This window comes from Ammospiza nelsoni, chromosome 1, assembly GCF_027579445.1.
Source record: "Ammospiza nelsoni isolate bAmmNel1 chromosome 1, bAmmNel1.pri, whole genome shotgun sequence".
Classification (NCBI taxonomy): Eukaryota; Metazoa; Chordata; class Aves; order Passeriformes; family Passerellidae; genus Ammospiza; species Ammospiza nelsoni.
In genome coordinates this window covers 114,726,088-114,741,967 of record NC_080633.1, presented here as the reverse complement: position 1 = coordinate 114,741,967, position 15,880 = coordinate 114,726,088, and the positions used below count along the sequence as shown (strand labels likewise).

Below are 15,880 nucleotides of genomic sequence, written 5' to 3'. Positions count from 1 at the left end.
CCCTGCTACAGTTTTAGCAGACCATAACTGTAGGAGTATGATTACCATGATGGTGACCAGCAGGGCTGGTCATCTAGGAGACAACTGGAACAATCCAATTGTTCAACCAGAGTTTTCACTGTCCTTAGCCCTTGTTATTAGCCCTCTCCTAGCCTATAATTATAGCATATAAAATACTTCTATCTGGACAAAAAATATTATGTTGAAGTGACTATGCGTTTAAAACACTGGCAAATAAAATCACATTTTTGGAATTAATAAATAAAACATTATCTGATCCCATGTTATGACTAGATTTGTTCGAAAACGGGTTTCAAAATGGTTACTAATAAAATTTTTATAAGAATTTGTGCAATTTATAAGCATAAATTGCACAAATGGAATTTCTGCAAGATTTTTCCACCCACAACTAAGTCTAATAAATATGTAGAACAATAAATTAAGTAGGATAAAGTACACTTATCCAAAAATCTTTGTTATTGCCTATCACTTTTGAACTGTCATTGCCAAACTAAAACATCTCAAGATTTCCACCACAATTATTGTGAGCTGACTCCAGCCAGCATCTTCCAAACATCAGAAGAGTGAGGATGCAGTTGGACTCTTGCAGTGGCAGAAATGTCACAACAGAGCACAGGTGAAAATGCTAAAAAACCCATTTTAACAGTCAGTTGATACTTGACAGTAGCCAAGTGAGCACTTGAGCTACACTTTTTTCTCCTCACTGGTATAAGCTGAGCATGAACACCATGGCACTAAATGGCATGAACAGACTTAAAGATAGGTGGCAGAAAGTAATGTAATTTCTACAAGAAGCTTCCATCCTGTCTGTGAACCCTCTGATTCAAACAAAAATCACTACGTACAGCAAAGTTGCCTTTTCATCTGCAACTTTCCAAACCCAATGTATTTCCAGGCACACTTGAAAATTAGTGTCTCAAATTTACCTAGCTTCCTTTGTGGTAGACTGGAGGTTTTTTCCAGTGCATTAATGCAAAATCAGTTGGCAAATCAGAAGGAAAAAACCTATAAAACGCATGCAAGTCAAATCACAGGTTCTGTACTCAAAGAGACAGACCAGCAGCAGAGATCTGACCATCTGTGGCTGTGTGATAAGAATACAGCCACACCTGGAAAAAAACATCTTAGCTCCTGGAGGTTGTTTTAGAGCCATTGTCATGGTGAAAGAATCACATGGTACCTGCCTTTGGAAAGCATCGCCTTAGGGCATTAGAGATTTAACTTAAACTTACTATCAATAAAGGGCCAAATAACCAAGAAGAACGACAGAAACAACTGTACATTCATTTATTTCCCGGAAATGCTAAAACACAGATATAGTTAAATTAGACACATGTTCTGGGCAAACATGCAAGACTGCTGATTTTGCAAAAACATCGATGATCACGCGCATTAACAAAAGGGGGGAAAAAAGATGTAAACATTCCATTAACACCAGCCGAAAAGCAGTTCGAACGAGATCAGTAGCCTACAGAATAATCGGGATAGCAGCACAAGTCCGCCCAGAGAAAGTTCGCGGAACTGTCCCAAGGAGATTCAAATAAATTACATAAATAGGAGCGGGGCCGGGCGCCTCAGTGCAGTGTCCGTGCCGGGCCTCGGCGAGCCCCTCACAAGTCGGGGTAGCCGCAGTAGTAGACGGCGCTGCTGGCGTCCGACACGGCCGACGAGACGGGAGCCGCGGCCTCGGGCTCGTGGCCGCCGTAGGGCAGCCCCAGCTCGGGCTTGCAGGCGAAGCGCAGGTACTGCTCGAACTCCGTGCGGTCCACCTCGCCCAGCAGCTCCTCGGGCCGCAGCTGCTCCAGCTGCTCCCGGCACGGCGCCGACTCCGGCGGCGGCGACGGCTGCCCCACGGCCCCCGGCGGGCCGCGCCCCGCTCCCGGCGGCTGGCACTGCCCGTAGTAGGCGTGCAGCGGCGCCGGGCAGCCCAGCAGCCCCTGCAGCGACCCGCCCGCGCCCAGCGCCTCCCCGGGCGCCAGGTGCCGCCGCAGCGACGCCCCCGACGGGCTCTCGGACGCCGCCGCCGCCGCCGGGTACTCGGCGGCCGCCGGGTGCGGGCCGTAGCCGTAGGGCACCAGCGCGCACTCCTCCTGCAGCCCCGCCGCGAAGAAGGACGCCTCGCTCCCCGCCGCGTCCAGCGGCGACGGGTCCGGGGTCGGCAGGCCGTAGCCGTCGAACGCGGCGCCCAGCGGCGCACAGTCCCGGTAGTGGCCCGCGCCCGCCGCCGCCGCGTAGCCCTGCTCGCCGTACGCCAGTCCCAGGCCCTCCACGCACATCCTGCCGCCGCCGCCGCCGCCGGACACCTCGCTGCCCAGCCCGGGCCCCGCCGCCGCCGCCGCCGCCTCGGCCAGGCCGTGCTGCAGGAAGCCGCTCTCCACCCGCTTCAGGCGCTTCACCTGCTTCCGCCGCCGCGGCCGGTACTTGTAGTTCGGGTGGTCCTGCATGTGCTGCACCCGCAGCCGCTCCGCCTCCTCCACGAACGGACGCTTCTCCGACAGCGACAGCGCCTTCCACGATTTACCTGCGCCCAGCGACACCGTCAGACCGCCCGCTCACCGGTGCGGCGGCGCCCACGCCCGCTCCCGCCGCACCGACACCGCCCCCGCAGCCCCAGCCCCGGCCGTGCCCGATCCCCGCTCGCCCTCGGACGCGACCGCCACGCCGGGACCCCGGCCCGACCGCCCACGGATCTCCCCGCTCGCCGCCCACAGCCCCGACCCGGAGCTTCCCCGCGCTCCCCGCTCTCCCGGAGCCGCCCCGCGGCTCCCCGCGCCCGCCCGCGCTCGCTCGCTCACCCAGCATCTTGCTGAGCTCGGCGTTGTGCAGGTCCGGGTTCTGCTGCGCCAGCCGCTTGCGCTCGTCCTTCGCCCACACCATGAAGGCGTTCATGGGACGCCGGATCCGCGCCTCGCCCTTGCTCCGGCCGCCCGACGGCCCCGACGCCGCCGCGCCGCCCTTCGCCTTCGCCTCGCCCGGCGGGCTCAGCGCCTCTGCCGCCCAGGGGCACATGGCCGGCATCATGATGGGCAGCGAGCACCGCCCCTGCACCTGGTCGTCGCTGCTGGCGTAGCCCGCATCGGGGCTGCTCATCTCGCACCGGCACCGGACGGGACGCGCTGCCGAGCGCCGCCAAAGCCGGCAGCCGCGGCCAAAGCCCTCGGGACACGCTCGGCACTCGGAGCCCGCTCGCTGCTGCCGGAGCCCGGCCCGGCCCGGCCCTATTTGAGCCGCGGCGCGGCCAATGGGGCGGCGGGGGCGGGCGCGCAGCCGGACGCGGCCGCGGCTCCCGCGGCGCTGCCCCGCGGGGCGGCCCCCGAGGCTCCTCCCGGCCCGGCCCGGCCCGGCCCGGCACCTGAGCGCATCGCGGGCTCGGCCGCGGCCAGCACTGCCCCCGCCCCGCGGGGGAACCCTGCCGGCTGTGCCTCGGGGCACCGGCAGCGCCGCAAGGGCAGCGCAGAGCGGCCACGGGGCCGGGCGCTAAGGCACATCCCTGAGCGGGGCTGGTACGAAAGCGGGGAAAGGGACAGAGTGCTTACAGTAGTGCCGAGATACCCTGTAACACTCTGAGAGGCACAAGCGGCTTCTTCTGCAGGCAGATTTGGGATGTAGTTTGGGACAATAAGTCAGATCATCTGTGCATCACGCTTCAGCTTCTTACCCTGTAGCGCTACCTGAGCAGGTCCGAGCCGCCCCGGCTGCTCCTGCTCTGCCCCCTTTCCCCGTAACCAACTGCTCCGAGGGAGCGGCGCGGCAATGCTTCGGTGCATCCGCGCTTTCAGCTATGGCGAGACAGTTCCGCGAACAGAGACAGATTTTTTCCCGTCTGGCTGTCCCTGTCACTGCCTCGCAGCATCCCCTCGCCGTCTGCTCTATGTGTTTTGCCTCCTTGGCAAGTTGGTTTCATTAAATGACGACGTATTCAAAATTATCATTTTATCGGAATATATAGGGAAGTTGTAAAGACAATACTGTTGGTTTTTCCTAAGAATAGATGATGGATTCGAGGCGGTTTAAATTGTTTTTACTGCTCTCCTACTGCCGCCGTATTGAGAGCAGTCCTATAAATGAGACGTTCTCATAAAGTGTAATAACTCTTCCTATTTCGGTTTTCTAATATTCGATCGTATTTTCGATAGTACCAACAACCCTATTTTTCAAAGCGTACTTCGGAAGATGTGTTGGCAGTGCCCTATGTCATACAGTATGAATGCAGAGAAAGTTTGCCCATAAACGAGCAGTCGAGCGACTTGCAAACCTTGGCACGACCTGAGATGTGTTTCTTGGCTAACGGATAGTTTCGGGATAACTGGACAAGATGAAGGGCACATCTGTGCCTTGATGCGTGAGATCGCGTCTTATCTGAATAGAAAAGGTGTGAAGTTACAGGCGATTAAAAAAACGTTGAATAAATCCTGCCCTCATTAATGAAGTTTGCCGGTCATTAACGCCCTTTTTCCCCCCTCCAACAAGGCGCGCTTTTCCATGACACCTATTTCCACCAGGTATGTGGGCGACCAGGCACTGCGGTAAATCCCGGGTGGGGAGCGGGAGCAGGAGCACCCTCGACAGATTCCTGCCGTCGGGGAACCCCAGTCTTCTCTCCAGCGATGGACATAGGAATTATTTAAATCATCGTACAATTTCTTTCATGGTACCCCTGTGTTCCTGTTTTGCTTGAAGTCGAGAGTATATAATTCTCGGTTAGTTCTTCACCAAGAGACACACTAACACAAGTTACTTAGAGTCCTTTATCTTCCACATAAGTCTGGAACCGGTAAAAGGGAATTTAATGCCTGCTGGCTAGGAAAGGTTCGGGGCAGAATACCTATCTGGGAAACAATCCACTGGTAATGGTAATGATGTCAGACCAAGTTTGAAATAATTGCTTTTGGACAGAAGATTGCTGAATATATTTTTATATAAACCCTTTAAAATGCAGGAAGCAATCATAGACTAGTTTGGGTTGGAAGGGACTTTAAAAATCCTCTAATTCCAGCCCCCTCCCATGGGCGGGAGCACCTTCCACTAGACCAGGTTGCTCAGAGCCCCATCCAACCCGGCCCTGAACGCTTCCAAAGATGGGATGTCCACCACCTCTCTGGGCAATCTGTTCCAGTGTTTTACCACCCTCGTTGTAGCCTTGTTTCCTCCCTTCTAGTATATCTAAAAGGATCCTCTTCTAGTGTAAAACTATTTTCCTCTGTCCTATCCCAACACAGAATAGCTTCCCTGCTCTGTTTTTTAACACGCACACATACGCACAATATGAAAGAGGAACACTTGTGTTCCTTGGGCTCATACTTTAAATTTTCCTACGCTAAAAAATAGGCAGCTAGTTAACTTGGAGTAGGGTTTTTTTTTGAGGAAATAGGGACAAGGGACAGGGACAGGGACAACTGGACCTGTCTTACAAGTCTGCATTGCTTTTAGCGGGCTGTCTTTGAGCCTGGAGCCGCTCTGCTGTCCCAGTCCCCCCGTTTCTCCCCAGTGCGCCCCACTGCACTGTGCAGCGCCACAGAGGGGCCACCGCGCACTTTCCCACCCCCGAGGCTGCCGGGGAGGGCTCAGGGCGGTGGGTTGGGTGCTCCACCCGGGGCTGAGCCTCCCGTACCAGCCCGGGCAGCCGGGGAACTGCTGCCCGCTGTCTCTGCTCGGTGCGCGCTGGGGACGAGCGCCGAATATTGGGGCAGGGGACACCCGACCTCCCAAGTTTGCCGTGGGTTTTCTTCAGCAGACACGAAATGGGGCAATTCGCAGCTGAGCGGGTCAAGCGGGTCACAGCTGACCGGACCGCGAGCGGGATCACGCGGTGACAAGGATTGCACCCCGCAATTCCTTCAGTCACACCACGTTACAACTTGATGGCATGAGCTCGTCGGGCTTGTCCCCTAAAGCAGCTCTACCGATCCATCACCATCAGCAGCTCCCCTGAGCACGAGTGACTTCCGAGCAGCGAAAATAGAGATTCAGTAGGAGGGAAAAAAGAAAAAAAAAAAAAGAAAAAAAGAAAGAAAAAAAAAAAAAAAAGACGCTTTGAAACGAGTTCCAGAATACAATATAATGCAATATGTACAATATAATATATATAATAATAAATACCAGCATGTAATGCCACCCGATCCTCAGCCTTGGGGCGTCACAAGCACCTATGGGACCCTGTAATCCAGAACAGGGACAGATTGTGGGTTAGTGTTAACAGCAGCTACGTCCAGGTAGCTTTGCAACCCTCGACTCGAAGCAGGGAAGGGAAACAAATAACCTACCCCTTTCTCTGCAAATGCGTTCATAACCTGTCATTTTACAGTGTAGAAAGTGCAATAATTTTCTTTCTTTTGTTCAGAAGTTGTGGACTTTGAGGGTATTCTCCGAGCGCAACGGGCAAAGCCTAGGATAGGTTTTGCAGCATCCAAAGCAGAGAGAAGTCAGATGTCATCAGGAGCTAAGGGATTTATTTAGCATTTCGTCTGAGACAAGATTCATATCTTAGGTGAAGTCTCTTTATGTATGTGACAGACCTTCTCAGTAAATAATTCAGGGTAGTAAAATAATAAAATACTAAAATATAGCAGTCTGCGAGAAGCCTTGGCTGATTGGCACACTCTCTTAGACGCACAGACAGCTACTGTATTTAAAAGCCTCTGCCCAAACACAGAGAAGGCGAAAGAAATCCCCATTTTTGTAGACGGAAATCTGAAGAGGGCGACTGAACTCTGATCTCGGGAGCATTTAATTAGTCAACACATTACTTGACTGTTTAACGTTAAGCAAATGTGAGTGTGTAATTACTGGGTTTCGCAGTTCCCGCTCGTCCCTCGGCGCAGCGATAAGTGCAGTCAGCCACCCGAGGCACGCTAATGTCCCTTGTCACAAGGCTGCGAATGGCCTGTCCCTGCCGCCCGCCCAGCTGTGCCCGGTATTGGCCCCTCATCCCGTGCTGGCATCCCAACATTGCCAGGGGCTTCTGCCGTCCTTCTCAGGAGCGGCTGGGACAGGATTTACTGCAACACAGGAATGGGGTTGTCACACAAGTAAACTAAATTTGTGTAAAAGGAGAAATTCATCAGCAGCATTGCTGCTAATGTCTTCTAGTGATTATCTTCTTTGTAGCTGGAAAAACACACAGCTACAGAAATGGGCAAAAATCTGCGTGTTAATATGGAAGATGGTTTTTTGTGGTTTGTTGTTTTGGTTTTGGGGTTTTTTGTGTTTTGGTTTTTTGAGGATTTTTGTGGGGTGGTTTTTTTTGTTTGTTTTTTTGTTTGGTTGGGTTTTTTTTAAGACCACAAAACCTCTGCTTCTTGACATTTCCAGCTCCTCTGCTTTAACAAGTGTGTTGTTATTTTGACCTCCTGGCTTTCCTGCCACCTGCCCTGCATGGACGAACCTTGAGCTGACTTTAATTTAGTACCTTGGCCTGAAGTCTCCTTTTTTGCACACTAGGCCCACTTGCTTTTCTATCCATATACTTCAGCAAGACAGAAAGCACACATAGACACACACACACGCACACACACAAAAACCATCAAAATAAAAAGTAAAAAATAAACACACAAAAAACCCCAGCCAACCAAAACAAACAAATACCACCAAATGCTAGGTACATTTGAAAACACACAACCCCACACAAACAAACCAGCCCACAGAGATATAAAACAACAAACCAAACCCTTCCAGCTGCAATGTGACACCAACATAAGGGATTTGACTGTGTTAAGAAAAATGAACCGTTACTAGGGATTTATTGCGAATTAATGAGAGAGGCACATAAAACCCCCAAAATCAAACAAAAGACAAAGAGCTGAATACCTTTGGGGCATAAGTGATCTCTGTGAACTTCAGAGAGCACTCGCCATTGCTGTAGGAAGGGGCTGGAAGGCGCTGCCCAGGTAATTCCCTTGTTTAACTGGAGAAAGAGTTTGGGTAAGGTCAGAGAGGCTTTGCAGATGCCGCCCTGTCCTTGCGGTTTACTTTCGTGGAGCGAACCAGCAGCGCGGTTTCCAGGGAGCGAATTGCCCTGTGTGCCGTGCCGGGATCGGCGCTGTGGCAGTGACAGACCCCGACCCTGCCTGGAGAGCGCGGCCAGGAGCCACCTCGGTCTCTGTCACTCACTTGAAGCCTTCTCCACGGTCCCCGGGGCACACAGCAACTGCTTTCACCGCCTGACAGCGAGAACCTTGATGCAGAAAGCACTCGCGAAAAAAATATTAATCACTTCGGGGTTTTTCTTTTAATGTGCCTATTATCTTAGGCATTCATCGCTCGTAGGGCGTGAGGAAGGTTTAATGCTTTCAAAAGGGCTACAGGACAGATTTGAGTGTCTGTCATTTAGAATCAGAAAATCAAGATGCTTTGAGGAAAATTGGGCTTGGGTGGAGATTCAGAATATTTTGCTTCATGCATATTGGCAGTGCATAAATCTGCCACGTTTCAGATATTTTAAAGAAGTTTCAGATCGTTCTTCTCCTAAGGAAGGGCTAAGAAAAGAGCTACACATCTGGCTACATACAGGAAAATAATGCTTCTTAGATCTGAGTCTGCAAAAGCTCTGTAAAAAGGGTTGCTGGAAGATCTGCCACGTCTTCACTGCACACAGTTCGACACACTCCTGTGGTGTGTTGGACTGTTGTGTAGGCCAACATTATTACCAAAACTGGTGTGTTTATTTCAATTTACTGTCATTCCTTTCCAATAAAGAAAAGAAAAGAAAGAAAAGAAAAGAAAAGAAAAGAAAAGAAAAGAAAAGAAAAGAAAAGAAAAGAAAAGAAAAGAAAAGAAAAGAAAAGAAAAGAAAAGAAAGAAAAAAAAAGAGTTTTCAAACTTCATTATGAGCTACTTACAGTTTCAAGTCTGCTTCAGGCTTCAGCTGACTGACAAGTTGGGGTGAAGGACAGAAGAGGGGAGCAAAACTTGCATCTAAAGGAAAAATTAAAAGAAATGGTGACTAAAGTTATGAAAAGCTTCTTGTGATTTATTTCTCAAACCAGCCAAAGTGTTTTTCCCGCAGAAAGCTGTGAATGTGTGTGAAAAGGACAAAATTATTTTAATCCTGTAGGTTTAAATATCATAATAAAAGGGAAACTCCACCAAATAAGAAACCATCTCTCATGCACATTTGTTTCCTGGGTTTGCATATCTATGTTTTAAACATGTAATTTCTTCTTTCAAATTAAAGCATCAAGAAAACATATTATGTCCTTGTTCTGAAGTATCACCTATTTCAGAATTACATCATTTTTCTCACGTACAGTTGGGAGAGGAGTGAAGAGATTGACAGGATGGATATTTTAGGTATATTTCTTAGAACTGAAGACTTTGAAAAGCAAAATGGGAAGTTTTAGAAACTAGAGAGTAGATTATTTTACTAAATATTAAGAGTCTGGATGCCTTTTGATTCAAGACTCAGTGCACAATTACTAAGTCGATTTTTGCCGAGGAGGCTGCTCTTAAATCTCATTGATTGAGGCAGTTTGCATCCATTTTATCTTTCACGGGCACAAACATTAGTCTCTTTAATTGCAATTTGAAAAGGACCCAATTTAATTTCCCGTCCCCGTGGAAGACAGGCTGATCAGTGGGCAAGTCTGCCACTTCGGCCCCACGCCCTCCTCCCCATGCTCAGCTCCACAGCTTTATCTTAGGAAGCAAACGACCCAGATGACTGTTGCCTCCTCCCCCCGATTTAAGCAATAAACATAATTATTTTATCAGTCCCAGCCCAGAGCCCCACTCTGTACTACCATCTAAATGAAAATATCTCTTTTTTTCACCCAAGTTAAATTACAGGGCGCCCATTTCTCAAGCGCGGAGATATTTCTACTTCTAGACGCGATGACAATGGACCAAGGGATTTCTCTAGGCGAGGGAAGGTGAGGTTCTGGGAGGTAGGGATGACGGTGCCGCTGTGGCAGGGTGCCGAGTGGGCTGCTCCCGGCCGGGCTCCCCGTTTGGAGGCTCGTGTCGTAATCTTTCACTTACTTTGGATCCTGATTTACAGCTCTTGATCTGCGCAGCGGAGATGGGATACACCGCCACCCCCAGCCCCCGCAGCAAGGCAGCTACGGGGACACAAAAGACAGTCTGTCCCTCTGTTCCAGGAGGTGCTTCAACCAGCTCTTATCCACCCGTCCCATCAATGAATCCCTGCTTCCATTAAAAATGGAGCAAACCCTAACCTACTACAGCAGGTACATCCATAGATATGTTTAACTCTTCAAAATTGCTCTTTTCTAATTCAGCCATAGTAACCAGCTCTATAAGAAAACACCAAGGAAGTGAAAAAAAAAAAAAAAAAACCAAACCAAAAAACCAACCAACCAAAAAACAACAACAAAAAAAACCTCAACAGAAAAACCCCAAGAGCTTGGAATAGGTAGTTACAGAAGGCTTAAAATTTCTGTCTGTAACTGAAGCAGGAGAAACATAGGAAGACTGTCTATAGAAAGTGTGATAGGACCTAATGCTTACTGCACAGGACACTCACAAAACTAGTTTGGAAGGCAGTAACAATCAATTACAAAGGACGATAAGACCTCTTGGAAGAGTCAAAGACCAGTTTTATTATTTCCCCTTTATTGAAAAAGTGCAAAATCATTCTGTACAAAACCATCATATAAAACACACCACTCTGCAAAACATACAAAAACATAAGGATCTCTAACAAGATCACAGAAATTATATTCTCCTTGTGCCCCCAGTATCATCACTCCACCGCAGCAACAGTGTCAGATGTCACTGTCGGACAGTGATGGTAAAACCCGCACCACCAGGCCAGCGAGATGGCACATCACCTTTTAAACCTCGAGTAGGTCACAGATACCCTGTCAGTTCTCAAGATTCAAATAAATTACATAAATAGGAGCGGGGCCGGGCGCCTCAGTGCAGTGTCCGTGCCGGGCCTCGGCGAGCCCCTCACAAGTCGGGGTAGCCGCAGTAGTAGACGGCGCTGCTGGCGTCCGACACGGCCGACGAGACGGGAGCCGCGGCCTCGGGCTCGTGGCCGCCGTAGGGCAGCCCCAGCTCGGGCTTGCAGGCGAAGCGCAGGTACTGCTCGAACTCCGTGCGGTCCACCTCGCCCAGCAGCTCCTCGGGCCGCAGCTGCTCCAGCTGCTCCCGGCACGGCGCCGACTCCGGCGGCGGCGACGGCTGCCCCACGGCCCCCGGCGGGCCGCGCCCCGCTCCCGGCGGCTGGCACTGCCCGTAGTAGGCGTGCAGCGGCGCCGGGCAGCCCAGCAGCCCCTGCAGCGACCCGCCCGCGCCCAGCGCCTCCCCGGGCGCCAGGTGCCGCCGCAGCGACGCCCCCGACGGGCTCTCGGACGCCGCCGCCGCCGCCGGGTACTCGGCGGCCGCCGGGTGCGGGCCGTAGCCGTAGGGCACCAGCGCGCACTCCTCCTGCAGCCCCGCCGCGAAGAAGGACGCCTCGCTCCCCGCCGCGTCCAGCGGCGACGGGTCCGGGGTCGGCAGGCCGTAGCCGTCGAACGCGGCGCCCAGCGGCGCACAGTCCCGGTAGTGGCCCGCGCCCGCCGCCGCCGCGTAGCCCTGCTCGCCGTACGCCAGTCCCAGGCCCTCCACGCACATCCTGCCGCCGCCGCCGCCGCCGGACACCTCGCTGCCCAGCCCGGGCCCCGCCGCCGCCGCCGCCGCCGCCTCGGCCAGGCCGTGCTGCAGGAAGCCGCTCTCCACCCGCTTCAGGCGCTTCACCTGCTTCCGCCGCCGCGGCCGGTACTTGTAGTTCGGGTGGTCCTGCATGTGCTGCACCCGCAGCCGCTCCGCCTCCTCCACGAACGGACGCTTCTCCGACAGCGACAGCGCCTTCCACGATTTACCTGCGCCCAGCGACACCGTCAGACCGCCCGCTCACCGGTGCGGCGGCGCCCACGCCCGCTCCCGCCGCACCGACACCGCCCCCGCAGCCCCAGCCCCGGCCGTGCCCGATCCCCGCTCGCCCTCGGACGCGACCGCCACGCCGGGACCCCGGCCCGACCGCCCACGGATCTCCCCGCTCGCCGCCCACAGCCCCGACCCGGAGCTTCCCCGCGCTCCCCGCTCTCCCGGAGCCGCCCCGCGGCTCCCCGCGCCCGCCCGCGCTCGCTCGCTCACCCAGCATCTTGCTGAGCTCGGCGTTGTGCAGGTCCGGGTTCTGCTGCGCCAGCCGCTTGCGCTCGTCCTTCGCCCACACCATGAAGGCGTTCATGGGACGCCGGATCCGCGCCTCGCCCTTGCTCCGGCCGCCCGACGGCCCCGACGCCGCCGCGCCGCCCTTCGCCTTCGCCTCGCCCGGCGGGCTCAGCGCCTCTGCCGCCCAGGGGCACATGGCCGGCATCATGATGGGCAGCGAGCACCGCCCCTGCACCTGGTCGTCGCTGCTGGCGTAGCCCGCATCGGGGCTGCTCATCTCGCACCGGCACCGGACGGGACGCGCTGCCGAGCGCCGCCAAAGCCGGCAGCCGCGGCCAAAGCCCTCGGGACACGCTCGGCACTCGGAGCCCGCTCGCTGCTGCCGGAGCCCGGCCCGGCCCGGCCCTATTTGAGCCGCGGCGCGGCCAATGGGGCGGCGGGGGCGGGCGCGCAGCCGGACGGCGGCCGCGGCTCCCGCGGCGCTGCCCCGCGGGGCGGCCCCCGAGGCTCCTCCCGGCACGGCCCGGCACGGCACGGCACGGCACGGCACGGCACGGCACCTGAGCGCATCGCGGGCCCCGCCGCGGCCAGCACTGCCCCCGCCCCGCGGGGGACCCTGCCGGCTGTGCCTCGGGGCACCGGCAGCGCCGCAACGGCAGCGCAGAGCGGCCACGGGGCCGGGCGCTAAGGGACATCCCTGAGCGGGGCTGGTACGAAAGAGGAGACGTATTTACAGTAGTGCCGAGATACCCGGTAACACTTTGAGAGCCGCTTCCCCTGCAGGCAAATTTGAGATGTAGCTTGATAATGGGAAGACAAGCGATCGTCTGTGCTTCACACTTTAGCTTCTTACCCTCTAGCGCTCCCTGAGCATCTTTCCCCTCGTAAACCCATGAAAGATCTCAGCTCCCTGGTTAGCAGGATGCTGAACGCAGAGTAAACCCGATGATACATATCCCCTCCCAATTCTTCATACTTCCTAATACAGTTATGGTGTCTGTCAAAAGCATAAATATTCCTTGTACTTATCATTAATACGTTGAAATTTGCAGTACTTATTGCATGTAACATTACGTTATCCGGATTTATCTGATTTGCCCAAATAAATAAATTGTAATTACAAACTGATGTTTAAAAAATGTCCATCACTTCAGAATAAACCGAATTTTATCTCAGCACCATTTATGTTCTTCTTTGGCGTACAGACTAATGTAGAATACAGAGTTTTCATGGGCGCTTTGGTTAATATTTGCATTGTTATGTGGTGCTATTAAATGCATCAATGCTTATTTTAGAAACTGCTCAGCTTTAAACTGAAGATCAAAGGGGTTTGTTTTGTTAAGGACACCTTTGTTTGGGTAGCCACCTTGATCAAATAAACCAATATTGTAAGAATTCTCGCTGAAATTAAATGAATGAAGTCAGAATAACCATTAACGTATTCTAACATTGAATTTCCTGTTTTACACAACGTAAAGCGTGCTCCTTTACACTTGACGGACAGATGCTTTAAAAAGAAGAGATCGCAGTAGCGGAGCTGCCAGGGACTAACCCAGGTGAAGAAAATTTCCCAGACATTTTTATATTTAGCTTTCTGCTTCCCACTGCTTTTTAGAGATTATGAACCAGCTATATATTTCCAGCATAATAGTATGGCATATTTGCAAGGAGTCGAAACTATTATCAAAAGACTGATATCTGCCTAAACCAAACCAAAAAGTTTTAATTTACTTTTCCTTCATTCAAACACTCGTGCTAGTCCAGCATAGAGGCAGTGATTCCAACAACCGTGCGTTTAGTCCTTATATTACATGCTCTAAGAAGCAGCGGAGGTGGAAACAGTGATCCTACATATATGTGTGTTTAAATTAATCTCAAACTAGTATATATTAGCGCCATTCTTGCAAAAGTATTATGCACTTAGAATTGATTGTAAAATAAATTATCGGGGACACTACGCTTGCAAAAACCGACCGTCAGCCCAGAATTGGCGATAACCAGCAACGCTCGTTGGGATTAAAGTTCTTTTTCACTCGTTTTTATTCCACCGCCTTTGGGACACTACCTTAGGGCACACCTGGGTAAGGCTGGTGTACCAATGGCTTTAGTTTTATGGCTGGGATTGTGACATTTCCCCACCCGACGTGCCGGGACTCGGAGCCCTCAGTCCCAGGCCAGCCGCCCCGAGACGGGTCACGCACGGCCGCACGGCCGATACCCAGAGAAAACTCGGAATTAAACGGTATCAGAATCGTGTTTAAAGAAAACTCATGCGTGAGGAAAGCGTGTGTATTTTTCCCTGAGGATACCAGAGTGCTCAGCTGAGGGAAAAAGCAACATGACTTCCAAGCAAAACAAAACCCCAGTAGGCAACAACGCGCTGCTCTAAGGGAGCCGGTCCGTTTCCATTGCTCCCCAGAGCAGCTCCCAGCTCACGCCGCGTCACTGGCTCGGACAAACTAACCAACTCGGAGTTTAAACCGCAGGAGAGGGTATTACCTTTTTTTAACCAGTTGATCGTGTTAAAACGCCAAATTTTCCCTTTCGCTCTAATTAGCAGAATTGAGCCAAGCGAAAAAATCCCGCAGGGGCTTTTACTGAAAAAGTTCAGCGAGTAGAGGGACTGCTTGCACATAAAGCTTGCAGCAATTTTTAGGGTTGTCACTTTCAGGAGAAAGGAAAATGTTTTTCTGTATAATGAACATGAGGTAATAAACTAAGCAACTACAGTTGACTTTGTTTGGGAGATTTGTTGAAACCGTTTCTACAGCTCATTGATCTGGGATCAAAGAAACAAAGGTGTGTTTTGAATCTAAGCCGAGAAAGTAAAAGCTCCCTGGTTTGTACAGAAAATGTTGGCAGTTTGTGACCCCTCAAGTGCCCCTGGCCTTATAGACGGATTATCTCCCTTCTTTTCTGGCGTTTTGTTTTGACTGTTTGGGTATTTTCGAATTGTAACCCTAGAACACACAGCACTGCCCTGCTTCTCGATCCAGTCGCTTAGACTTCACTTCCCCGCCGCGTTTAATAGGGAGCTTCTTCTGACACTCCTGAAACCTCCGTGGTCGCACGACTCCTGGGGTCATTCGTTAACTTTCCCAACCTAACAATGCCACCGAGAGTTCATCCTTCTGATTTATTGACCTTTTAAACCCGCCGGTACGCAGCGCGGGGGCGCGGAGTGGGGATCCTCCGGCGAGAGATGTGTTTCTATTTCAGGTCCATTACAGAACGCGGCGTTGGAAGTGGTGCTCCCAGCGTTATCAGAGCCGACCACAAATGCCACATGAAAAGCAGCAAACATCCGGAGGGTTTCCTGCAAATCGAGCAGTTTCCCAAGACAAGAGCCTTTTAAAAAAAACCCGTGTATTTAAAGGCAGCACACTATGCCTCTTTAGGGCGATTCAAAACCACTAAATGAAAGCAGCCGAGCCCGACAGCGCGGCATAGTACGAGAAATCTCCCCGAATGAAGAATTTTGGGACTTTGCGTTAGGAAAGTGAGTTTATTGCAAAGGCCCTGGTCAGGAAGGATCCACTATTGAATGGGAAAAAAAAAATCAAAACCTCAAAAATGAGAACTATCCCTTTCAGCAATTCTAACTATGGAAACACCATTCATTACTTTACATCAAAATAATAGTCCCCAGCATCTTCGCCTGCCTCACTTTAATCTGCCAGTTGCTTTACAGCAAATGCACGCAGACCCGAGGAAAGCTCGAGGCTCCAACTGCCCTCAGCACCCG

At 52.3% G+C, this 15,880-nt stretch overlaps 2 protein-coding genes across 2 annotated transcripts; both read right to left on the bottom strand.

Moving 5' to 3' along the window:
- Nucleotides 1-1,289: 1,289 nt before the first annotated feature.
- Nucleotides 1,290-3,196, bottom strand: LOC132077424 (transcription factor SOX-17-like). The gene is made up of 2 exons (XM_059479135.1): nt 2,817-3,196; nt 1,290-2,542 (listed from the first exon to the last, which is right to left on the bottom strand). Exons 1-2 carry the CDS (start codon nt 3,109-3,111, stop codon nt 1,632-1,634), a joined length of 1,206 nt encoding a protein of 401 aa, XP_059335118.1. The 5' UTR covers nt 3,112-3,196; the 3' UTR covers nt 1,290-1,631.
- A 7,357-nt stretch (nt 3,197-10,553) lies between these two features.
- LOC132077700 (transcription factor SOX-17-like) lies at nt 10,554-12,497 on the bottom strand. Its single transcript, XM_059479541.1, has 2 exons — nt 12,118-12,497; nt 10,554-11,843 (listed from the first exon to the last, which is right to left on the bottom strand). Exons 1-2 carry the CDS (start codon nt 12,410-12,412, stop codon nt 10,930-10,932), a joined length of 1,209 nt encoding a protein of 402 aa, XP_059335524.1. The 5' UTR covers nt 12,413-12,497; the 3' UTR covers nt 10,554-10,929.
- Between the last annotated feature and the right edge of the window lie 3,383 nt (nt 12,498-15,880).

What these genes read in the sequence shown, in the direction of transcription:
- LOC132077424 (XM_059479135.1), bottom strand. Translation starts at nt 3,111, where the DNA reads ATGAGCAGCCCCGATGCGGGCTACGCCAGCAGCGACGACCAGGTGCAG. An exon ending in CGAGCTCAGCAAGATGCTGG is followed by an intron (nt 2,543 to 2,816) that starts GTGAGCGAGCGA and finishes CGCTGGGCGCAG; the next exon opens with GTAAATCGTGGAAGGCGCTG.
- LOC132077700 (XM_059479541.1), bottom strand. Translation starts at nt 12,412, where the DNA reads ATGAGCAGCCCCGATGCGGGCTACGCCAGCAGCGACGACCAGGTGCAG. An exon ending in CGAGCTCAGCAAGATGCTGG is followed by an intron (nt 11,844 to 12,117) that starts GTGAGCGAGCGA and finishes CGCTGGGCGCAG; the next exon opens with GTAAATCGTGGAAGGCGCTG.